Here is a 25,928-nt window from a genome sequence, read left to right as displayed (position 1 = left end):
CCACACATTAGTGTACATTAGTCAGAGGCTGGGCAGGTACAGTACATGCGATCATCCCTCTCACTTCCAGTACTCAGTATGAATGGTCCTGGCAGCAGCGTGGGTCGGGGAGGTGCGGGAAGGTGATGTCGTAAAGCTTGAGTGTCGTAAACCAGGTGCGGAGAAGGGGAGGTGAAAGGGAGGGGAGGGAGGGAGGAGGAGGAGGGGGAGAGGGGGTGAGAGAGGAGGTGACTCTCCGGCAGCATTTAGACACAACGAAAGGATCATGGCGGATGGCCCCAGGTGTAAGCGCAGAAAGCAGGCGAACCCGAGGAGGAACAACGGTGAGTAAAAGTACTTCTCACGCGGAGCTTTCCTCTCACGGGCTGTTCCGTCTCCCGGTAATTTCAGCGAAAAGTTTTGTCCGGTTTTTAGTCACTGAAAGTGCTGTGAAGTGAAGTGAGCGCTGTATTGCAGCCCTATGTGGTGTACCGTTATACCTGGGTCGCGTCTCTCCCTCCGCCTAGCGGTCCGCTGCACCGGAGACCGTTACACGCACCTCACCCTGTTATTATGAGCGGAGCAGCTTTTGTCTCCACTTTATTCATCTTTATTCATTTCAACACACTTTTACCCTCTTTATACATTCTGCTTTCATTGATTTACTTTCATTCTGTCGAGTTTTTGAGCCCACCACCAAACTCGGACCTGTTTCTGTGTTCAAGAAGAAGCAGGCTACCTGATTGTTATTGCGGACATCGACGGACTATTTCCTTTAACAATTTAGGTTGAAAAACATTAAATGTAACACTTGTTTTATCGAAAACGTCGTGGACATGATTTGTTTTTGTAAACAAAACTGTTTGGCGTGTTCTTTCTTTCTTTGGCTCACTCGGAGCAGGTAGCGATAGGACACTGTTGCTGCGCTACACGGACTCACAAAACGCTTTTTCACCTGATTTAGTGGTTCTTGAAATAACATTTATGTTACCGACGACACCATTTTAGCGTTTTGAGGCAGAAAAGAGAAGAAATTCGTGTTGTTGTGTTGAAGCACGTTTTGGGCAGTTCTCTTTTCTTCATCCTCTAACTTATTACATTGTTGCAGTTCGGCCCGGCTCAAACTGTTCACATGAAATGTGTTAATAACGGCAGGAAAGTAGCGACATAAAGCTTCCCAGAAACATGGATGGGGTATTAGGGGGTAACAGGGGTTCCGGAGAACGAGGGATATCTCACGCGCTGTGTGTGTGAGCAGTCCATATAAGGACAGCGGATCCTCCAGTCGCGCGCTGGGAATCCTGATTCTTGTACGAGCGTGGTCGCGAGCGAACCTCTGAAACACACTCAGCTTTTCTAAACATTTGTTTTATTTATTTATTTGTTTTTATTTCAATACAACCTTTACACTAATGATACGAGTGGATACATTAGATGCGTTTCGGTATTGCGCTGTGAAAATATTGTTTTTATGGTTTCAAAGTAGCCTATAAGGTTGTCTTCAAGGATACGACGTTACTAGAGCTCTCCTGTTTTTATAGCACGTGTAAATGTCAGTTTTGCTTAATTTTCCAGTAAATTTGAAAGACTTGTGTTGAGTTGTTAACGTCTTTTTTTCCCCGAGACATCTTTTGTATTTGCGTCGCGGGTTGTTGTGACTCCGAACAACGACAATTAACCACGACCGTTACTATTTATAAGTAGTTTATTGTGAAAGGAAGCGTTTTTGTCGCAAGCCTGACAACATGTGTTGTCTATCAGCTGGTCATGTTCTTATGTGTTGTGCCACCCAGTGTAGCTTAAAGGAACTAGGGCAATAAAGCAGAAAATTCCCGTTTTTCTGTCAAAACAAACCCGTTCCATCAGAAATGGGAGGAAAGGTGGTGGTGTGTTTTTGTTGTGTGAATTTTCTCTGGATACCTGATGAATGATGGGAAGAGTGGCATATTTTTGATGTTCTCCGCTGTCAGTTTTTGTTTTTTTAATGCGATGTGTTCTGCTATTCACTTCGTCCCTGGAGCGTGCGTGCAGTTAAATATGAGCAAGGTGTGGACACACCTCAGATAACGGTCCTGCTGCTGTCACGGCGTGGAAAGAAAGGGAACCTTATTTACTCTGAGGAGACTCTGAGGATATCTACCTGTCATTTGTTGCTTTTTTCCTTTTAACTTAACGGGGTTTTATTAAACGTTTCTCAGCCCTATTGATATTTAAAAGTCACATCCTTAACCAAACAGATGTGATCCCTGTTACTCTGCCTCATTTGCATTTGCTTCAAAGAGCCATCAAGGTCTGCTTTTAAGTCCTCACTTCCCACCACCTTCTGACAAGCCTGCTGATCTGTCATGTAAATCAACATCGCTGCTTTTTGATGGGAATTCCTCAGATAAGTTAGATTGAAGGCTGTTGTTGATGCATGGTTTAGTCAGTAACAAGTTGGCAATTTAATGTTGGCTGCTTTTTAAAGGGCCAGTTCACCTGAAAATCAAAAATCAATTTTTTCCTCCCTACTTGTAGGGCTTTTTTATCCATCTAAATTGTGTTTTGGTGTAGGAGTACTTTTTTTTCTAAGATAGAAAGAAAGTAGTCCTTCATGAAACTGCCCACAACAAAGTCTGTGGATAATCTTGAGATGATTTACAGAAAGAGACATTGCTTTTCAGTCCTTTTTTTTTTTTTTTTTTTTTTTACTTCAGTTATATTTGAGAGGAAGTGGATATCTCTACATGCTGAAAAAAGTTTGATAACCAACTTTAAAAAATACCTCAGTGGACAACACACAAATGGATCAAGTTTTTTTTTTTTTCAAATCAAGCTAACAAGTTGGATTAACACAGCGGATTTGAAAAAAATGAACTCATATATGTGTTATCGATTGAAATAGTTTGTTTAAGTTGGTCCAAAAATGTTCCTTTTTCAGTATGTGGCAGATATATCCAAATCTCAGCAACTCACAGCGAAACAATCTAGATGTAAATCATTTTCCTCAGGCAAGAAGAAAAATGAAATGTGATATTTCACACTTTTTCAATACCACATGTTTGAAATTATACAATGTCCAGTAATCATAGTACTGAAAGTACCAAAACTATTAAAAAAATAATTTAAATGCTCATTCGAGACCTCTGTTAAGTTCAATCTTATCGTCCTGCCTAAAATTTGGCTTATATCATAGGAAAACCATAGGGTTCAGTGACTTTTTTTTTTAATTTACAACCAGCATTCTGTGCAGGTTGTTAATAAAAAAAGGAGAAAAAATATTATTTTATTTTGTGTCCCTATTACTTTTTTTCTTTTTGCCATGGTGTCAAAATAGATATTAGGTATCATTTTTTTATACTAGCATTGTATCAAAGTTTAAAATTCTTGTATCGTGGTAACTCCAGAAACCAACTCCAGCCATGTTTCTACTTTTCTATGGTGAGAAAAAGTTTCAATAGCCATTGCCTGGGCTTGTATAATTAGGCAAGCCCTCGAGTTGTGCCCAGCTTGTTATGGTCAGCGTCTGTGCCAGGTCTCTGGCAAGCGGGGGCAGCTGAGATCAAGGTGAGCTCCATTCCCCGCTGTAAACAGAGAGGTGTTAACAGCCCGCAGGACGACAGGTGTTTGCAATCGACGGGATACTACAGCTTCCTTTGTCGCTTCTCCCCAGTCGGCTCCCCTCAGGAATAGCAGCCGTTCCCTGCGACGGTAATTTAACACAGCAATTTGGGAATAGAGGAATGCGGCCGGTGTTAACATTCTTTGCAAAAATAAACAGGGCTGTGCTTTGACAGCTTTGTAGCCGCGCTCAGGAGCTCGGGCTCTTGTTTGCAGAGCAGACACCTTGAAATGAGCGTACACACAGGTAGCTAGGATTTCTGTTTATTTGATAATATCATAATGAACATTTGTCTCATCCCTTAATCTTTCTAAGTCTTTCTCTCTCCTCCCCTCCGTGTCTTTTTCTCTGAGGCGTATGCACACACACACTTGCACCTTGATGAATCATCCATCAAATAAGGAAAATGAGGTTGTGGGCATGGCACTTGGCAACAACTCATGTAATGTTGAAGAGCATGTTTATTGGCCTGGTAAAACTATACTTAAACTATACTTAGTGCCCTGGACTCCCTCACCCTGTCTCCAAACGATTGAATACAACCACATGCTGTAAGTTTGTGGGAGGACAATAAAAAACAATGGTTTCAGCTATAGCTACAGTTTGTTTGCAATGTTTAGGGGGCTTTCGGAGGAGGTGTGGATTGGCTCTGCGGCTCCACATGCCACTCCAGTGTTTTAAAAGACATCTGTTTACATTTAAATGGGTCCACCCCTGTTGTGTGAAGAGTTTAGCAGAGGAGGAAATTTTTCATTTATCTCACTGCTTTTCACCAACTTCCTCAGCAGCTTCATTTGAAAGTGCCAAGTAAGAAGAAAATCCCCCCGCCTCCGCTCCCTCTCCCTCTCTGTCCCTTCCCTCTCACTCCTCCTTCCAGAGCCTCTCCTTTATTTCGCGGGGTTAAGACACAGTAGCCAGGGGTGCTGTTGATTGCCCCCTGACCTAGGCACCCATGCATGCGCAGAGTATGACTTCACTTTCCCCCCCTTGTGCCATTGTGTGGCTTCCAGCATGTCCAATTGTGTTTGTGTTTAAGTCTGTTCAATAAAAGGGGAAGAGAGGAGGAGGAGCAGGAGGGGGAGTGTTGGAGCTGCAGTTTTTTCTCCGCTCCATCCATTCCTCTCTGACCCCTTCAACTGTGGGCTCCATGTTCCCTGCGGAGTGGAAAGGGGGGGGATGGAGAGAGCTGGTGAGAAGTGGCCGAGGTGACTAAAGAATTTTACAACAGGTGACAACTGAGGGGCTGCTGCTGGCAGATGAAAAGCACAACACACATGACAGCTATCTGCCAGACCTGGATGGATTGTAGGCTCAAAACTAGAGGAGTGCAATCAGTAGAGTGCAGATCTGCACCAGGCAATACATGATGAAGCACCTACTGCAATGTCACCTGTCAGATTTGCAAAATTTTGAATCAATTTTTCTGTGTTATGTAACTTTTCTGATCTAGATGCATGCAAAGTTTATAATTAAGTTGATGAAGTGTGTTGTATAGTTTAGCCTCAGATTTCAGTTTGATTGAACTCAATTTTATAAGTGTAGAGAAAAATCATAGCAAAGCTATCACAGGGCACTTTTCAAGTAGAGCAGGTCTTGACCATACTCTTTATAAACCCAGTTGTTCCCACCAAGAGCAAGCACTTAGGTGACTGGAGTGAGGAAAAACTTCCTTTTTAAGATGCATAGAATAGTTTAATGGTATGGTAACTGAGCATTTTGGGTTCACTTAACTGTATATACCTAATGATAAGGAAACAATAAACAGGATAATTTCAGACTTCTCAATTTAAATACTTTTATCTATTCGGAACATTTTGTTGTTTATTTACAACATTACAAGGAACCGTGTGGCTTCACAAAAATATAGGCTAATAGCTATAGACATCTACATTTTTGGAGAAATTCATGAAAGATATTCGAAAAATTTAGACTTGATTATGCTTAGTCATAAATCAGAGCCTGCATGTCCCAGTGGAAGGTTAATATTCTGGCATAGAGCTGATTAGATCACCCCAAGTGACTGAATTTAATTCCAACAACTAACCACTATCATGTTCAATTCGTCACATTTATAACAAACCAAATTTCATTAAAATAGGTTCAGAATTAAGCAAATTAGTTGATTTTGTAGTGAAGTGCATCTCTTATTTGTTTAATAGCAGACCTTGAATGCTCCAATATGGTGATGACGCAGATGTATAGCAGGGGTGGCAGCAAAGCTAACCAAAACATGGGCTGTAAGTGGATAGGTAAGCTTTTTTTTTCAGGCTAGCAGTTGTTAGGCTGGAGTTAGCAGTCAGTATAAAGCGGAGCAGTCAGTAAAACAGGCTCTTCAAAACTTTTGAATCACAAGAGGTCCTTCAGCATACAGTTATTAATGTGCACAAAACATATGAGGCTTATGGGTCCAGTAGTATGCAAGATTAGCTACGGACAAGCTTCATTGGTCACGCATGCACACAACCCATAATCAAAAACATTTCTGACTCTATACAGGTAAAGATCATAGCCTTTTACCTGTCCCTTTTCTTATTAACATCTGAAAAATAGTTTTCTTCCTGTCCATCACTGTGGGAAAAGGGCTGTCCTCATCTGACCATTCAGCGGAATTAAAATTATGTGATGTACGACCACACTCCCACCTCTGTTAAGGCAGCTTAATGATTAGCTGCTCCCATGGAGGCTGAGAGCATTAGCCTATAAAAAGGTGCTCTCCCTCCGTACAGAAGGAGTTTTAAACCCAGAGTCAGTTTCAGTAACCCCCTTAACTGCGCTTGGATGTGCTTTATTGGGGTTTGTGTGACTGAATGCTTAAATGAACCATTGTGTGTTCAGGCTTTAGTGAGAAAGCCTGAGGAGAAAGAGCCTAGTTACCTTTGCAGTTTGCCTGCTCTACCTCATACACTTTCAGTGGCAGAAGAAAAGGCCCATTCAGCAGGCCCGGCATGGGGAGGGAGAGCCCTTTTCACACTCGGCTTGTGGGAAACTTCTCCTCCATACTGTGCATGCCATTTGCATATGACCCATTCTTTTCCCAAAGGTCCCCGTGAGGGAGGAATCCGTGGAACGTTCACAGAATTCATCAAATCCCTCTCTCACGCAGCCCTCGGGCCCTCAAGGGCCTGCTTTGCAGCTCTCCGTTTGACATTTTTGTCTTGGAAATGTAGCTTACGTCTGCGTCACGCTCGCTTGTCTTAACGCTACCGCCGACGCATCCCTGTGGCATTTCTGTCCCATGTATTTTAAAGTGGCGATGTGCGCTACCCAGTGTGCTGTTTTTAATGTCAGGGTGAAGGCTTAATTTGGCACAGCAGGCAGGAGTTTCCTCACATCCCCAGCATGGGCCGTGAGGGGTCCATCTGCATGACGGGACAATGTGATGGGGGCCGTGCGCCTCGGAGGCTCCCTAACTGATGGTGACGCAGCCATCCCCTCTCTGCCTGAAAGGACAAAAATATCGTGGATAGGGGGTAACACAAGGATGAGGCGGTGGGAGCTTGTAGCGACGCGTCAGCTCAGTGAACTGAACAAAAACATGACCGTTGCTCCGGAGCAAAATGTGGCCCCCCAGAATAGCAGCCTGGGCTGCTTCTTGCCAGCATGAGAGATCACTTAGGTACTGTAGTAGCCACAACTGCTGCCGTGATGTGATACAACACGTGAAACAGCATCCATGCTCGTTGAGTCAGTTGTGTTGGTCTGCAGCAGCCCTGACAGCCTTGACCCTAAACAGTGACACTGACACAGAAAGTGGTGCAGGCGAGTGTTTGTTGCAGTGCAGTGTGGGGAGGAGAGCTCAGTTAAGTGTATCATGTAAGCTAACTGAGCAGAAAAGCCTCCTCTGCCCTCCTCTCTTCTCCTGACTCCACAGCACTGAGTCATAGCCAGACAGGTGTGTTTGTATGAGGACTTTAAACTTTGTTCCTCTTTTCTTTTCTTTTCTTTTCTTTTCTTTTCTTTTCTTTTCTTTTCTTTTCTTTTCTTTTCTTTTCCTTTCTTTTCTTTTGCTGCTTGAAGTTTGGAGAATCAGCTATATGGCAGGAAGCTAATCAATGTATGGCTGTCACAGGGTCAGCAACAAAAGGTATTTTGGCCAAAAAAAGTTCACATACAAAATTCAATATCAGTTTAAGTGTATGCTATATTTAGAGTATTTTTAATGCTTTACTTTGCTGTCGGATAGCCTTTTCTGATGGGACACAGCAGTTATGTAAGACTAACATCACTCTCTTTAGACCAGCCAAACTCCATGGGAAAAATAACTAACCTTATACTGCAGGACACGGGAATTGCTGGTCTACCACTGTCTGTCTGTCAAAGTAAAGTGGTGAAACTACCTTTTGTTGCTGACCCTGTCCACATCAGTTGATTGCTTAGGTTCCTTGCTGGTCCTCTCTGCTTTTCCAAACTGTGGGTGTGCCTACCGCCATCTACTGTAGCTAATACACGGACCATCAATAAGTACCTCATACAACCCCACATCAAATAATCTGAACTATCCCTTTAACTGTCCCATGTTCCCTCTTGGTCCTTTCTTCCTCCTCAGCCCCTCCCCACAAGTGTGGGGGTGAGAGGTAATATTCTCCAATAGTGTGTATACTTGAGGGAGAGATTACCTCTAAATTGCCATCCTGGTAGAGGTAAATATTGTGTACGGTGTGCCTGCCGCTGCCTGTTGATGTGTGTTTTTAATCATGTATTTGGTGGCTGCTCTTCAGGTCCACAGTGAGTCCCTTTGGGTCTGTCTGCAGACCCCTCCTTGTCCCCCTCATCATTACCACCACCTCCTTCTTTCCCTTCCCGCCCATCCATCCCCTCCCCTCCTTGTGGTCCTCAGTGGAGCGGTTAATGAAAAAGACTGGACTGACACAATAGGCAGAAGGCGGGCCCGGTAAGGGGCTCTACGCCAGCTTGTGTTTGTGGCAAAAACTCATCTGCTGTAGCTTCACTTCAGACCACCTGACTGTCACTCTGTGTCTTTTGTCTTTTTTAAATCTTTTTTGACATGGATGTTGGATGTCTAGCCCCTTTTAAATGTGCTTGACCTTATTACAGTCCCTCAGTGTCTCTGTCCACAGGGATGAAATGAGATGACATCAGATGAGGAGTAATCCGCTGCTGTGTATTGTGCTTTGAACACAGCCCTAGTGGCTGGCTTTTTGCCAGCCCGTTATGATGACCATATTGATTTTCCTCTCCGTAGCACACAGAACTGATAATGACCCTCCTGAGGGGGTACGCATTCATATTCACATACTGATTCCAGTTGCACAGCCCGGCTGTGATGTGACTAACAAATTGAGTGCCCTCCTGTCCCCTGCAAGCCTGTGCATTCGACTAGCTAGGCTAGGCTGACTCTGTGACAACTCCAGCAAAAAAAAAAAAAACCTTAGTCACCCTGTTTGTTAGTCAGAGAGAAGGCCGGCTGCTATGTTGAATGTCAACATGGATAAACATCCACACAGGATTAATGAGAGGAGAATGGGCAGCCTGAAAACAGAGGGGAGGGCAGAATGGAGGGGAGCATGGAGCATCCGCATCGCCCCATTTAACTCATGAGTGTTTTGTTGAGCTCCCCATGACCCCACTAGTGTGACCTGACCGAAGGAGGCAGCCAATCCCAGACACACTCACCGACTGAGCTACAGTATGTGAATAAAAAGACAAAACAGTGCAAGAACAAAAAGCAAAGGATATCAGAATAACTATATACAGCCTGAACTAACTTACTATCTAACTATCTATAGAAATGAACTGTTTCCTAACAATGCTAGTGTTTTGTTTCAATACAGTGCAGTTTCAGTAAGTCCCTTCTTGCAGAGACTCAATAAAGCTGCCTCCTCATCACTGAATGATGAATTCATCTACATCAGTGCTTTATAAACTGTTTATTCTCTTGTTACATCACTCCATATGTTTCCCACTTCTACCACCTGCGTGTCAGTGTTTGTTCTATACTCCAGAGGCTTGTTTAAACACTTAGTTGGTGTTATATTCAACCTTTTGGACTTAGCATTAGGGATATATGAAAATATTGTGATACAATGTTTTAAGACACTGCATTGAGTCTTAAAAACACTGTATTGTGATATTGGCAGATTATTGCCAATACATAGCTCTATGTGGAGTTGGAATTGCATTTTTGCTAGGGCTGTTGCAGTGACAGAATTTCCCCCTCATTTATGATAAATGAAGTAATTTGTTGTAGTTACGCACAGTGTACTGAATCTCACCTCACTGCCCAGCAGGCAACTTTATGGTCTGAGCAAGCTAACTGGCTGGTCATAGTTGCAAATTAATTCCTGCAGCTGTAACATGTCCTTTTCACACGTAGAGATATCGTTCCCTTCAGGACACATTTACAACAACAAAGCTCACATTGCCAAATACACTTTCACATAAAGCAACGAGGAAAACCTGTTACAAGCAACCTACTACTCTCATTATGCAGTTGATTCAAGTGAGGCTTAACATTAACACAGTTCCTCTTGTCTGTCCCTGAATATTACAACATTAGTCCAACATCGCCTCAGCCTGTGGTAGTAGCCACATTAGCTGCAACATGCTAATGTCAAGTTCAACAGGTTAACCTATGAAATAAGCAGTAAAACAACTGGAATCAATCCACCCTTTAGCTTGAACTCTTACTGGCCTTCATATTACTTGTAAAATCTTTTTGAAGAATTGATTTATTCATTTAACTGAAATTGAAGTTTAAAACAAAACACAGAAAAATGAAAAAAAAAACATGAATATAAGCTTGCCATTCACTGTGGTTGGCTTGTCAATGCAGCATTTCAAAATTGCAGCTATTGCGACAGCCCTAGTTCTTGCTCTTGTTGACAAACCTTTAAATTTAGGCAGACTTCCCCACAAGCACCTGTCCTCCACAATCGACAGCCTTCCAGGGCAAAGTACATAGTGCAGTGTTTTTTACACTCTGGGAACTGGAACGAAGCCAGCGACCTTTGACACGTCTCAGCCCACCTGTCCTGGCTCAGCTCCCTGCTACCATCGTTCAGGTGTTTACACTCAAAACACACCGGGGCCTCCCTGAGCACGTTCCATAAATACATGTGTGGGTGTACAGTAATGTGTGCGTACTGTAGTGTAGGCAGTGAAGGGAGTAGATAGATCCCCTCGGATCTCCATAGGCAGCCGATCCTACATCTGTCTTCTTACTCATGCTGACAGGGCCCTCCCCTCTCTTGTTACACTGGCGCCGGTGCTTTTGCTTGCGAGTCAATGAAGCATGGCCTTTAATTGATCACGTTTAGAGTTGTACGACACTATTAATTAGTGCTTGCTCATCACTTGTTTGTTTGTTTTGTCCTCTTGCTCGCATCATAACACTCATCATTAGTTGTATGATCTGTCTGTGTGACAACCAAAGCTCAACCAATACGGGACTTTTGGGGCCAATGCTGATATTAGGGAGTTAAAAAAATCTATCAATATGTTGAGTTACATTTTCCATAGGACCTGGCGGATACTAGATTCTTTGGGCCGATGCTGATAAAAAAAAATCAGATATCAATAATACGGCTGATATTTTTTATAGGGCCTTTAGGGCAGATACAAAGCTACACACTCTTGCCCCATCATCAGGTACCTGCCTCTTCTTTCCTTCTATGATCCTCTAATTCTCTTTTTCTCATAAAGTGTCACACTCTTTAACTCCTTTTTGACTCCTCCTTTTCACTGTCTGTCTCTCTTTCTTTCTGCCGTTCCTCTCTCTGGCAGCTGCCTTGGCTCTGATCCTCCAACACCAGCAGGTGCTGTAGGCATGCAGCAACTCAGCTATACAGCACTCATAAATAACACCTGACAAAAGTATGAGAGCGGAGTTCCAGCCAGAGTGAGGGAGAGAGGCAGAGATTGAAAGTTTCCTCTGGCAGGAGAACAGGGCGTGGCTCACGGTCAAACGCTGGCCTTCTCAAGAAGGACATGTTCAGAATACAGATAGAAAATGTGAGAGCAGACAGCAGAGAAAAGACAAGGAATGTGAGCTTTTATTATTGCGTGAATAATGCTTGAATGTGTTGCCTGTTCTTCTGAAGTTTGCGCCTCTCCTCGACGCAAACTTTTCAATAAACCTCTTTCATGCAAATTCCTAGTAAATGGATCTTTTTAAACACAAGGCCAGGACTAAGTGACTGGTTAAGGAGGAACTTGAATTTGAAGGAAGGGAGCGTTATCTTTTCTGTAATTAGGATGTAAGAGCTTGGAACAATGTTAATTGTGCTCTAAAAGCAAATGAAGAGGTCAGGAAAGAAATTATATGCACACTTTCATAATCATCATCAGTAATGAAGCAGCACTCGGAATAAATGAACCCATAAATCAGCCCCGATCAAGGACTATTAATGAACATGGCTCAAAATCAAATCCGGCCTGTCTCTCTGTCATTTTACGCTCTTCAAATCCACCAACGCCACACACACATCCTGTCTCATCAGAAGCTATCGATCAGCTTCTTAGGGCGAAGGTTAGTTTGTCATTTTCTCTTGCCTCACCGTGAACAAAACCAGGAAGTGTGCGAGAGATTACGGCCCAGGATGCAACCTGAAAGCCCTTTATCTCTGTGAAAACAAGAGGCTTCCTGCAGCCCTGCTCCCATCCAGGCCACCTCCCCCCCTCCCCTTCACCTCCCCGGCCCCCCAGCACCTGTGGCAGCCTATTTAAGGCTCCTCATCAGGGGCTGCGGAGACCACAAACCAGGACAGAAAACATGAAAGCCTGGAAAAAGAATCAGTGCTCTTGCTAAGCTGTAGACCTGTCTGTTTCTCAGCACACAGAGGGCGAAGAAAAACAGCATCTCTTTTCAGACACATGAAAAAGATTTGGCTCTGTAAACTGAAAGGTGAGCCCGGAATGAAAGGTCTTTTTTTGTTTGTAGAGCACCTTGCTGTCCTGTTGAGATTTGGAAACACAATTGAGAAACACTATGACTGTGTCAACCCAATGACTCCCAGTGCTTCCAGTCACTTCTGACTTGACCATAAAGAGCAAAGAGTGCCTGGACACAGAATGACAAGGCCTAAAGAGAAAATAGTCCTGCCATGTCACTGTCATTCTTTTGAAGAAGTTCATGACTGGAATTAGCCACATTTGTGCGCCTCTTTTGTTCAGCTTTCCTCTGAAAGATGCCTCCTTTAATATAAGATTCATGCGGTAATTTTCCTTCCTGATACCAATTCTGGCCAATACCAAGTACCAATCTGATACCAGTGTGTTAAAAAATGCTATTGATGTATAGCCTGGCTGAGGTTAAACTCTTTGTAAAACATGAACAAATACATACAGAGAATGAATGCCATAAAACACGACTTTGCCACCCTTGACTGGATCAGAATCACCATTGGGAAGGAAAAAATGGTATCAGAACATCTCTACTCTCATTTGGTATTTTTGAAGGGGAAGCAATGGGACATCAAATCACAGTTGTTCTGATACAAGGCTAGCTACGTAGTTTATTAGCGCTGAAATGAATACAGACACCATTATTACAATAATAATCAGTCTTGAAATTCAATCTTATTTGTGATCTAGAACCCAATTAGATTCAACTGTTTTGGGGTGTGGGGAAAACAAAACAAGACTTTTGACTTAGTTTTGACACACTGGTATCAGATTGGCACTTGCTATCTGCTGATACACAAAGTTCAGGTATCAGAATTGGCATCGGGAAGGAAAAACTGGTATTTGAACATCTCAACATCAAATCTTGTTGGTCACCTAATGTTGTGTTGTTAACCCAAAACCCTCAGCCATAGAAAACGCTCCTTTGCTGCTTTGAGTTGCTGCCACAGCTGGCAAGGGTGGTTTGTCTTGACAGTAGCCTGCGTTGAATTTCAATGACCCCCGTCCTCCCCCTGGTCTTATTATACCATCGCTGCTAACTGGCTCCTATTCACTGCAGTGTCCTGACTTCCCAGAGGGGCCTAGATAAACAAGGGCTATTCAGTGACTGAAAAGCCCACCCCCTGCCAGCCTTGGTCTCTCCTTGTTTCAGTGCCAGGCTGCAGCGCGTCTCGCTCGCCACCGACGCCAGCAGCAGCGGGCACGGTGCCATCGATTCTTCTGCACCACACAGCACACTTTTAGAGGGATTAAACTTCGACTTAACTGTGATGACTGATAAATGGCCGCCGCTAATGTAACGTATGAATGATGAGGACGGCTGGAGCGGTGCGAGGAAGGGGTGTCTTTACATGGGTGTGAATGTTTCTGTGGTAATATGTGTTGTGTGTGTGTGTGTGAGAGAGAGAGAGAGCAGTTATCTGTAGGTGTGGTGTGGTGTGGTGTGATGTTGCAGGCCAAGCTGACTTCCTGTTGTTATAGTCCATCAGGGAGATCAGGGGTGGGGGATGCTCCCATGAGACTACCCCGTGAGAGTCACATGGTCTGGCTGCAATGCATTTAAAGGTTTTTTGTGTCTTTCTGTGTGTGTGTGTGTGTCTCGGTGTGTTAAGCGTGGTTTGTGAGCACATTCCTGACCTCCACCTGAATTCTGACCTGAGTGTGAACTGTCGCTGAGCTTCTTCCTCTCCTTTTTTTTTTTGTTTCATTTTCTGCCCTTCCCTCCATCCTTCCTCCCAATCAACAGATCTCAGAGGAAAACCACACATCTCCCTAGGGTGCCTCTCTCGTTCTCTCTCTATCTTTCCAGACCAGATGTTTAAAAGCTGTTTGTTTGTTTACCCGTTGGAAGTCACTTTGATTGATGCCTACCATAAAACTGTGCCTGATGCCACATACCTCTGTATTAGAGTCAAATACTTTAAAGACAGTATCATATGAACATGGTTGGCCAATATTATTGGCCTGATATCGGCCTATTGTCTGTGTCCAAACAATGAATTTAAGATGCTGGAACCTACAAATGTTTGACATTTTTACTTGAAGACAATTTTTGAGGCTAGTGCTGACACCAATATTAAGGAGTAAAAAAAATGACAATACTGATGTTAGCCAATATTTGTTTATTTATATATATCTCTAAAATGCTAAATGACATCAAGTCACTGAAACAATAAACAGTGGTATTTTTAATGATTATAAGTAAATATGAATAAAAAACAAAAAAAGAACAACTTGAATAAAGAAAATAAATATACATAAAATGCTGCATATAAAACAAAAAACAATCTGCATTATGTCCTGTAAAAAAATATTGGACAACATATATGCCAATACCAATACCAGAAATAAACTAAAACAAGTTTTGATCAAGTTTTCATAGTGAGCAGGAAACCCAATCTGTCATTATTTGGGTGCTTGAAAATTAAGTGCTTTCAATTGAAAATATTAAATTATCAACTATTATTCACTTTCACTTTAATGAATTTACTCAACAATTGTTTAAAAACTTTTTTCTTTCTAAAACGCAGATTCAAGTTTTTTCTTTTAAGAAGAAAAGTAAGTCATCAAAAGAGAATAGTTTGAGAAACTTTTTTTCATTTAATTCACTTTATTAAAAGTTAAGAGTTTGGGTTTGATTCAAAACTGATAAATTTAGTGAAGACACTTGACACCTTGAAATTATGAGTTGTTGTATAATATAGGCTGACTGATGTATCTGTCTGACTCTTGAAATGATTGATGATCAAAGTAATTGGCAACTAATTTTCTTTCAATCAATTAATCACTGCTGCTTCTGTAAATCAGATTTTTTTTTACTCTAATGTTGGTATCAGCATTGACCCCAAGAATTCCAGTGTCAGTCAGGCTCTAATGTGAATAGTCCAGTTTAATTGCATCAGCAGTTGTCCACATACAGCCCTTGTAGTAGAAACGATCAGAGACATTGTGACGGCTGGAGACTGTAGACCATTGGTAAGCAGGAGGGACAGTGTCCCTACGGCTGTAATGGCCCCCCTGTCCAGCCCACCTCCATCATTCCCTGACTCGCCAGCTAATTTAAAGCAGTGCCCTTCTAATCGAATGGCTGTCTGATAAATCTATTGAATCAGGACAGATGTCCGGCGGGGTGTGGCAGTGACACAGCGTCTAGACGGAGCTGAGAGGTAAAGCAGGACGACTCCAACGTGATTCAGATCCAAAGGAATCTCACCCCTGCGCTCTCCTTAACTCCACTGGTCGCGTCTGCTGATGCGGAGCGGCATTTTAACCAAATCTGTTCCACCTGAGTGTCTGAGGGTCAACTCCTCAGGAGGACTGCGAGACATTTTCAGGGCAGTGTGGATTATTAAGGACACACGCAATGATTCTAAAGTCCAGCCTCAGAAATAACATTAGAGCTGATTGAAGTGTGTAGCTTATATTTGGGTCAGGCTTTATCTAACCCTCATCTGAGGTAGGGCCAGAGGCACAGGGCTGAATTCCACCTAATAATTGTATTGCCCCGTGACAGATAACATTGATGTAAAGCTGTTTATTGTTGATGATGAGTCTATTGAACCCAGGCATGCTCTTTCCCTTGTCCTTGGGGAGCTTATCCCTCAGGCAGGGCTGGCTGTGTTTTTATTAAAACCCAGGTTTAAATGGGCCAGGTCCTCTGATCGACAAGCAGATTAACCAACTAATAAAACATACATCACGATATATAGAGAGGCCCCCCCTGAGACTCCGGCTATTAATATACAAATATGGAGGATTACTGTCTGCTTGTCTCCATGGCCATGGAGAGGGGATTAGGGTCCTGGTCCAGACAGATTGGATTTAATGTGTGTGTAAGACTAAACGATTGCTGTTCTACAAAGCCCTCATGTATGTACAGGCTGATCTCTGCTCTGTGGCTGACAAGTCACAACATCCTGTTGTGTTTGTGGATCACTTACATCCATCGCATTTGTGTGTCAGTTCTGTCCCGTTGAGAAAGAAATATCTGATGATTATTTTAGTTGGTCATCTGTTAGTCATCTGCAGCAGCTCTGTTCTCCTCAGCCTGCACTAACCTTATTTTCAGTATTATATAACACTTGTTTGCTTGACCAAACATGCAGGTTTGTAAGAACAAATTTGATGACCTGTTTCTAGGATTTCTGTACTTCCCTAATATTTTGTTTGTGATGATTCAGCAAAACAGACAACTACACCTCACCTTCTTCTGGATGTACCAGGTCAAACTGGATGTTTGAAAAAACAAAAGTAGTCTAGTAGTGTAGTATAATAGTATATAAAAGTTTCCTTCAGAAAAACTTTTTTGATAGCCAAATGATCATCAATGCGGGACAGGCATAAGGGAAAAAAGAGAGGAGGAAGGTTTGTTTTTTGACAATAAAGTCAAAATGTGGAGAATACCATTTCTATTAGTAATTCTCAGCATTTTGATTTTCCTCAAACTTAAAAAAAAGTTAAAAAGTAATACCATGAAAAGTTAGTATTATAACAAGATATTTTCTCACATCATTATTACATACAATGTCATCATATTATAGCAAGAAACTTTTCATTTATCATGTTATAATGTGAAAGTTTCATGTTTTAAAATTATAACTTATTGTTATAACATCAAATGCTTCATATAATAATGCAATAACTTATATAGTTAATAATAAGAAACTTTTCATGTTGTAATAATATACGTTTTTATTGTTTTATTGTTATTCATTTTGATTTTATTGTATTGTTATAGCATGATAAATTATTTAACAATATAAATTATAACATGAAGCATTTGCTGTTGTACCAAGATAAATACTGTATTGTTATTCCAGAAAAGTTTCTTTTTATAACATGATAGGCTTGTATGTTGTAATAACATGGAAATATCTTGTTATAACATGAAAAACATCTGTTATAATAAAGTTCTCATGTTACAACGTGATAATGATCCAATTTACTTTTGGCACTAATACTGAAAGTTCAACTCAACATTTAGATTTTTTTACCTCTCCTTTTTGTATTCCAGGCCCTAATAATTCTGTATCATCACATTTATTATCAAAATGAACATTTATCATTAATCAGACTGTAACCTATGAGCATGGCCATGTGTCAATTTTAGCTCCTAAATGTCCATGTACTCCAGATAGATCAGGTGTAGATAGAACTACAACTGTTCTTGCACTCTGGAGCTCTCAGTCAAGTTTCAGCCAGAAGAAAGGACCAAAATGATGCACAGCCTTTATGAAAAAACAAACAAACATCCGACTTGGTTGTTTACATACCTTTACTGGTGTGGACACCATCAACTCTCAGTCTGAACTTCTTCATGGACGTCTCAGTGACATTGGAGCCTGAAACAGATCGATGTGGAGCCAAACAAAACAGGAGAACGCAGGCAAACAAGCACACAAAGCACAGACCAGCTAGCAAATAGAAAATCATACAACTCTCTTAACTTGCAATCAACAATTTCATAGTCTACAGGGTGCGTGACACGAGGAAATTACTCCCAGTCTGGCATACATACTGTTCATTCTAGCAGCTAATGTGATTGTATTTCAACCTAATGCACTATTGAATTGACAAATTACAAGATAATGCACAAAAATGATGCTTCAAAAGCTCAGGCTTTGATTAATACAGTAATCACTTTGAGACTGAATAATCATATTTTTTACTTGTCTTGTCTTGTCTTGTCAAGTAAGCCCTTCCTTGAGGATGTTCATCTCTCTATTCCAAGCTATAAGAGGGACTCACCATCCTCACATGCTGCAAAAAAACCTCTAGAGATTTGTTTAAAGTCCCAACTTCCTCTCTTTGAGTCTCCCTCAGCCTTAAGGGACAAATTTAGATCTTTAAGGGAAGATGGGTTAATGCACAGACATAGGTAAAGACTCTCAGTGGCATACAAGTGATTAAAGCGACTGTGGCTATAATCACTAAAAAGTGAAAACATGTGTAGTGTGCTCTCCCACAGATGTCCTCGAGATAGCACCGGGTGTGTGTCCTTTACCTGTTTTAACATGCGGCCCACACAGAAACACACACACACACACACACACCCTAGGCTGTTTATCCCCAAGGGCGCCCAGCTAAAGGAGAGAGAGCCCCTTAATCATGTCCCTGTCCCACATCCTCGTTATCAGCCACGATTAATGAGCTCTCCATTAATGAATAAAAAAAAAAAAAAAACAGGAGGTGCCAACCCCTCCTGTAGGAAAGTGAGGCGAGGGGGGAGGGTGTGTGTGAGGGTGCGTGTGTGTGTGTGCGTGCGTGCGTGTGTGTGTGTGTGAAGGGGGCTGATAGTAAATGCTCCCCAGGTGCAATGACATCACCCTCCAAGGTAGATATGATAGCTGTCACGGCTTGCTTTTTGTAGGGATGACAGGGTGTGTGTGTGTGTGTGTGTGTGTGTGTGTGTGTGTGTTTAGGTGTGTATGCATGCATGTGTGTTTGTGTGTGCATGTGGCCTCACACTCAGCAGTGTTTTGATTGATCAAACCCAACCTCTTGGGTCTAATCCGTTTTGCCTTTGTATATCTGTCTTCTTCTTTTGTCTATGGTGGCTATATGGCGTCAGGAGGGCGGGAGGGATGGAGGGAGGGAGGCGAGGGGATAAGAAGCGCTTGATGAGACAGTGCAAGAGGAGGAGGAGGAGGAGGAGGAGGAGGAGAGGGCGGCAGGTGCAACGGACACCCGGCGCAATCACCGGCGCTCGGCAAAAGCGGCGACAGGAAATCAAGGTTGTCTTGGCAACCTGGCACTATCGATTAAGCGCGGCCGTCTCCGAGCTCACATCAGAGTCCCAATGGAGATGGTGGTGCATTGGGTTTCAGGAGAGGAGGAGGAGGAGGGGCAGGAGCTGATGATGGACTAAGAGCAGGAGGAAACGGAGTAGCAGGTGAGGAGAGGAAGAGGGATGGACGATGATGAGGACATGTGATTGCACCCCCTTTTGGCTCCACTCTGGACATCAAGCTCAGCTCCTTGTTGCTGTGAAGTTCTTGCAGATTTATGAATGCAGAATATTTCTCAGCACTGAGTCATTTCCATGGTCGAGGCCTTCTCAGAATCCTGCAAACATTTAGCACTCCTGTGTCCCTCCAGCTCCACCTGCCTCCTTTGTACTCCCTGCCCTGCATCTGTCTCTGTATACGGGTCTATGCAAGCAGAGTTTAGGCCTGACAGATATTTCGGCTGACCAACATTATCGGTCCAATACAGGCCTTTCACAAGTAGGACTGGACAGTGTATCGATATTATGATATGAGGCTAGATATCATGTAGATTTTATGAGATATCATATTGTGATGTGACATAAGTATTGCCTTTTCCTGGTTTTAAGATCTGCATTACAGCAAAGTTGAATATGATTTATATAGGGGAAATAATTTCTCTAATTTCTGGCCTCTGAAAAAGTAAAGAAAAAGTTTTGGAACCACCAATTTAACACTAAACTTTATTGTCCAAACTGACATCAGGGCTCTGAAACAGTAAACAGTTAAGTATATATAAAACCAAGAAAAAGGATTAAATATAAATCCACATAAAATACAAGAAAATCTGCTTTATATTGCTGTCAAAAAAAGTTTTCATATTGGCACATATTGGACAACATGTAGGCCAATATCGATATAGACCGATATAGCTGTGATTGGCCAATATCGGCCAACTGATATATCTTCATGGCTCTTGTGTTTATGTGTATGTTCCATATTGGTCAATATATCAGATATACTCCTTAATATCGGTATCTGTATCAGCCCCTGTATCACTGTGGCTGTAGCAAAGTTCTCTCAGTTTTTCCAGGCCATTAGTTCACATTGTGCCGTTTGATTTAAGGACCCAGTGGCACACATGAAGAGTTTGCTTTTCCGTCTCTACAGGGCAGAGCAGGGTACTGTGCAACCCCCTGCCTGCACACACTGATTTCACCATAATTGTACACTGAGGTGGTGATGTTGCATAAGCCCTGTGCTGAAGTAATCGATACGCAGTATTGACTTGTTAGGAGGAGTATTTTTGGCTGATACTGCACTCAGTTGGTGTATCCAAGACAGGCCATGTCTCTTTCACACTTGCTCCCCCTCGCTTTCTTTCTTTCCTTCTCTCCTGACAGAAGGTGAAATCCTCCTGTCCCAAATTCCTAGCAGATGTGTCTTCTGTCTGTCTCTGTCTTTCTGTCATACACTTATATTCACAAACAGGTGAACACAATTAAACAACTGTCTTTCATCTTTAATTATGCATTACCTTTTTCATTTTAATGTAGTTATTCTGTCCTGTCCGTCATCCAAATGAACTGTACTTTCCCACCTTCAGTATGAACTAAACTCTTGTTAAATTGCTGTGTTGCCTGAGGAGGTTTACTGCTGTCTTCTTATTGGAAGGACAACAGAACAAAACTGTCCCTGTCTCCATCCCTCCCTCTCACTGCTTCCTCCTACCCCCCATGGTCAGTGGAACACAGAGCAGTCCTCTGTCCTGCCATCATGTGGGTTTTACAGCCTGCTTAACCCATAGCTGTCTGCTGAGCCGGTCTCTATATTGTTTCACACACTGCTTCATTTAGTGAACTCAGTAACTCACTCTGTTCAAGCACTTAAAGGAGTAGTTAGGGATTTTGGGAAGTGTTCCATACTGCTTTCTTGCTGAGAATTAGACGAGAAGAACAAGACCACTCTCACGTCTGTAAACTTAACATTAAGCCAGCAGCCAGTTTTAGCTTAGCATAAAGACAGAGGTGAAACAATTAGCCTGGCTCTGTCTGAAGTGTAGAAAACAACAATTTGCAGTTTTATGGGGTTCATTAGCGAGCTCTAGAGGCTGGTGGGTGGACTTTGTCACCTTTGGACAGAGTCAAGCTTGCTCTTTCCCCTTCTTTCCGGTCTTTATGCTAAGCTAAGCTAACTGGCTGCTGGTTTTAACTCCATATTTGCTGTACAGACCGAAGAATGGTGTCAGTATTCTCTTCTAACCCTTGGCAAGAAAGTAAATACATGTTATTTCCAAAAATGTCAAACTATTCCTTGAAACTCTGCATCAAAATTAGAGCTGCAAAAATTAGTAAATTAATTGATTAGCGAATCAAAAGGAAGTTGTATAAAGTATAAAATATCATTCAGATGTTTGTCACTAGTGTTCGATGACCACTTTTGAGGGATCACTGCAAAAATCTGTTCTTTTTTTGGTACATATTCTATATACTGTATATTTTTTCCTCCCTAATATTGTTTCACTATCAACCTCAAAAATCCAATATCAGTCAGGCCCTAGTTAATTAGTTGATTAGTCGATCAAAAAAAAAATAGTTGCTAACTATTTTGTAAATCAATTTAAACATTTTAGTCATTTTTCAAACAAAAATGTCAAACATTTGCTGGTTACAGCTTCTCCTTTGAAGATGTCACTTTGGGGTCTGGGAAGTTATTTACATTTTATAGTCTAAACGTAATTGTAAAAATAATTGACAGAATAATTGTTAAAGAAAATCATCTTTATTTGCATCCATAATCGAGACCTCTCCATGTCTATAAGCTCAATATTAAGCAATATAAGCATATAAGCAATGTAATATGAACAATATTAAGATTCTGAATCTACAAATAGCAGCCAGTTGGTTTAGCTTAGCATGAAGACTCTAAGCAAAATGACCACTAGCTAGCTAGCCACTAGCCTGGCTCTGTCCAAAGTGTAAAAAACAACAATTTGTTTTTTCACCCATTTTTTCTAGCCTTTATGCTAAGCTAAGCTAATTACTGACTGAGTTTATACCAAAATGAATTAAATTGTGCAGAATAGGTGCTGAACTGAACACAGAAACAGGTGAGAAGACAGACCTGAACTGAACAGAGCAAAAATCCTATGCGGCCTGGAGTAATGTCTTACAAGACGTGTAGGGGCGCCTCACATCCCCGCTCCCCTCTCATCTCTCTTTATTTGGGGCTATTCTGGGCTGGACTAATGTGGCGGCGGTGCTGCTGCGTGCTGAGTGAGTCAGCGGTCATTAGGGCGTGCAGACAGCACTCTGCCGGAGGCCACAGGAGCCAGTCAGTCTAATGATGAGGCCGGTGAAGTGCCAGGGACCTGAGAGCTCAGGACGTCCTACTGTACAGCTCCATCCAATTAGGCTCCCGCAGCCCCGCCCATAGTCACCGTTACTTCTACCATGCAGGACAGCTGAGAGGCGGGCATCACATTTAGATTTCCTGAACGCTTCTCTTTGCCGGGGCGCAGTGGCAAGTTTCTCATTCCTCTTATGGTTGCATTTTGATAAAATCTGACTATTTCATGTTTTTATTTTGTTTTGTTACCCAGAGCAAAATAGCAGCAAGTCTTGACTGCATGCTTGTGTGTGTGTGCCACTGCTATCTGTTGTAACTATCATGTAACTGACTTGAGCCATGAGAGACAGAGAGAGGCTCAGCCACAGCACTCAGATCCAGTCATCCTCCCCTGGGAGAGGCTGACTGAACAGGAATGTAAACACGGCAGCTAAATAAACTGCTGTGTGGGGCACGGAGAACCAGAGAGAGAGACAGAGAAGAAGACAGAGAGGAGGAGGAGAGAGAAAGAGAGAGGAGCGCTCGCAGAGGTCAGGATCACTCAGAGAAAAAGGACAGACTATTACAGGGTAGATCTTTTAGCGGCTGTAATCAAAGAATTTAACCTGGGAGGGGAGATGACATCCACCACCGTGCATCGAGGCTTACAAGGACAGCTCAGCATTCCTCTCCTTTTAACACCTTATCTCAACCTCTCACTCTAAAATAAGATGCACTCACACCATGTCACATGGCACCAGCCATCACCCACAGCTCCTCAAATACTCCCTGGACTCTGAAAGCTTGAGAGTGCAGGAGGCTGCGTTCACATTGGTCTGCTTTCTTTGTGGAAAAAAGTGCTACACACTTTGGGTAGCCGTCGTACTGAACACTTTGTTACCACCTTTGGTGACATAAGGAGTAATTCTGATTCCAGATGCTTAAAAGTCAATATTTTCTACTTTGCTTTACTTCTTTATGAGAATAAACTGAATATCTTTGCATTGTGGGCAAAACAAGATGTTTGAGGATGTCTGATATGTCCGATACTTGATTTTTGAGGCCAATATTATGTAGTTCATAGTAGTAAGGTCTTGAAAGATGTCTTGGGGTGCTTTATATTGATGTTATGTAGTTTATCAATATACAAAAGTTTGAGAACAATGCATATTGGATAACATATATGACAATATTGATAAAGACTGATATAGCTATTATAGGATAATATCAGTCAGTCAGCTGATATATCAGTCAGGCTACTTCTCTTCATTTTCAATAGTGTTTCATAAATTGTCAGGTTCTGTGTGAAGTAATTGCTTTGCTGTCTGGCGGTACAATGCTTAAGGTAATTTACTTTTTAAGTTTATGAAATGGTTTGGCCTCCACAGCAGCTACAGTCTTAGTTTCCACTGGTCCCAGTTGAGGGAGAGAAGCATCTTGAAAAGCGTCTCTCCGTCTGTGGCTTCTTCTTCAGGCGCCCTTTGACTCCACCCCCAGCAGTCGTCTAATCCTTCTGGCTTGTTTTGATGTGGTGACCTGACTGTTGAGCACAGGTGCTGCCGGCTGCTGCCACAAGGTCTTTCTGCTCGCTGTAACCCAGGGCAGGTGGCAGCCATTATGACTGTCTGAGGTAGCAGACATCACCATCCCACAGCCTGTTCTGCTCCCTCAGCCCACCGATGGGTGACTGTTGACATAGCTGATTAAGCTGCGCTGCCGTGGCACAGTGTCCCACCACCACCTGTCCCTTTATACCTTCTCCCCTAAACCACCGGCATTTTCTTAAAGCTTTAGATCCATCTTTCCAGGTCCCTGTTCTTCCCTGTTTTGCTTTTTTTCCCTCTTTCAGTGCCTTTCATTTTCTCCCAAGGTGGATCAAAGAGAAGAGGTCTGTGGAGGCGTATGGAACCAGACGCAGTGTCAACAACAAGCTTTCTCTGCTGTCTCTGCTTTTTACTTAGCTCAAGTTTACCGTGGAAAAAATACTCTTAAAACCGCTCAGCGCTACATATTTACTTCCAGTAGTCACTGAAAACTGGTGCAAATGTCCTCCTCTTACACCATGTTACACTTGAAGGGACACTTTGACTCATTTCAAGTAGGGTTATATGAGGTACTTATCAATAGTCAGTGTATTACCTACAGTAGATGGTGGTCGACACACTCCCAGTTTGCTCAGCGATGTAAAACACATCATTTAGCCACATAAAAATGGCCTACTTTAAAAATCAATATCAATTTTAAGTATACAGTATATTCATAATATTTTCATTGCTTTACCTTGTTGTCAGACAGAATTTTCTGAAAGAAAACTGCTGTCATATTAACCAAATATCACTCTCTCACAAACCCTCCAAACTCCATGGGCAAAACCAGTAATTTTATTTTGCTGGTCTGCTGCTGCTTCAGTCAGCTAGTTTCTTTGTGTTGTTGCGTGACTTTGGTGAATCAGAACTAACCTTTTCAAATACCTAAGTCACACAATAACACTGATAAACTAACGGACTGGCCTGCAACTCCTGTGCTCTGCGAGGTAAAATTACTGATTTTGCCTATTAAGTCTGGTTTGTTGTCAAACAGCTGTCTGATAGCAAGGCAAAGCAGTGAAAATATTTTAAATATAGTGTACAGTTAAACTGATATGGATTTCTTCAAATCGGCCTTTTAAAGGTAGCTAAAATTCATTTTGCTGCTGACTCTGTTCACAGCGGTACATTGTTTAGCTCCCTGCACCAGTGCTCCTGCTGCTTCTCCAAACCGGGGATGTGCCAGCTGCCACCTAATGTAGCTAATACACTGACTATGGATAAATACCTCATAGAACCCCACTTCAAATAATCCCAACAAACCCTTTAAGCCAACATTATATCTACTCTATCATTCACCAGGTCATCAATGCGTCCTGATATTCTACCTGATGTGTTCCTCTCATCCCTCTCTTTGTCCTCCCGCTATCTCTCCCTCGTTCCATCCCTGCCTCCAGCACCGGGCGCTGGGCCAGAGGTGCTAAACAGCGTCTTAACCTGGTGTCTGAGCCTCGACTCATCCTTTATTCATTCCCATTAAAGGAGCATGAGAGTTGTTCTCTGCCTGTAGTCGCTGCTGTTCCCCCCTCCATTAGAAAGACAAACGGCCGCAGAGCGAGTGTACCTACCTAGTCTTCCGTACATAACTGATAGGTGGGTGTGAATGAAATATGCATGCTGGGGTTCTCCTGATACCTGCGAGTCCAGTTTGTGACAACACGGGTCATATGTTGAGGCTGTAGGAAGACAAATACAGGACAGAGGTGTGAGTTTGCAAGTCTTTTTCTGATGTCACTGAACAGTTTTTCAGTTGCTTTTTGAGCTCTTAAAGTGTTTTTTTTTTTGTAGACCATTGAGAATTCAACCCACTCTGTATTCACTTATTTCTACAGTTGTAATTGTTTTCGTTTATTAAATTTTGTCTCA

The 25,928-nt window shown here is 42.3% G+C and overlaps 1 protein-coding gene across 1 annotated transcript in view; it reads left to right on the top strand.

The window, feature by feature from the left end:
- The first annotated feature begins 200 nt into the window (after positions 1-200).
- LOC146307239 (zinc finger E-box-binding homeobox 1-like) overlaps positions 201-25,928 on the top strand; it is a 68,369-nt gene continuing 42,641 nt past the window's right edge. Inside the window, 1 exon segment of the mRNA XM_084746791.1 lies at positions 201-323. Coding sequence (XP_084602917.1) covers positions 266-323 — 58 coding nt within the window. The 5' untranslated portion in view covers positions 201-265.

This window comes from Lutjanus erythropterus, chromosome 21, assembly GCF_056507025.1.
Source record: "Lutjanus erythropterus isolate fLutEry1 chromosome 21, fLutEry1.hap2, whole genome shotgun sequence".
Classification (NCBI taxonomy): Eukaryota; Metazoa; Chordata; class Actinopteri; order Lutjaniformes; family Lutjanidae; genus Lutjanus; species Lutjanus erythropterus.
Note: the sequence above shows the minus strand (reverse complement) of the source record. Positions and strands in the feature narration are given on the sequence as shown.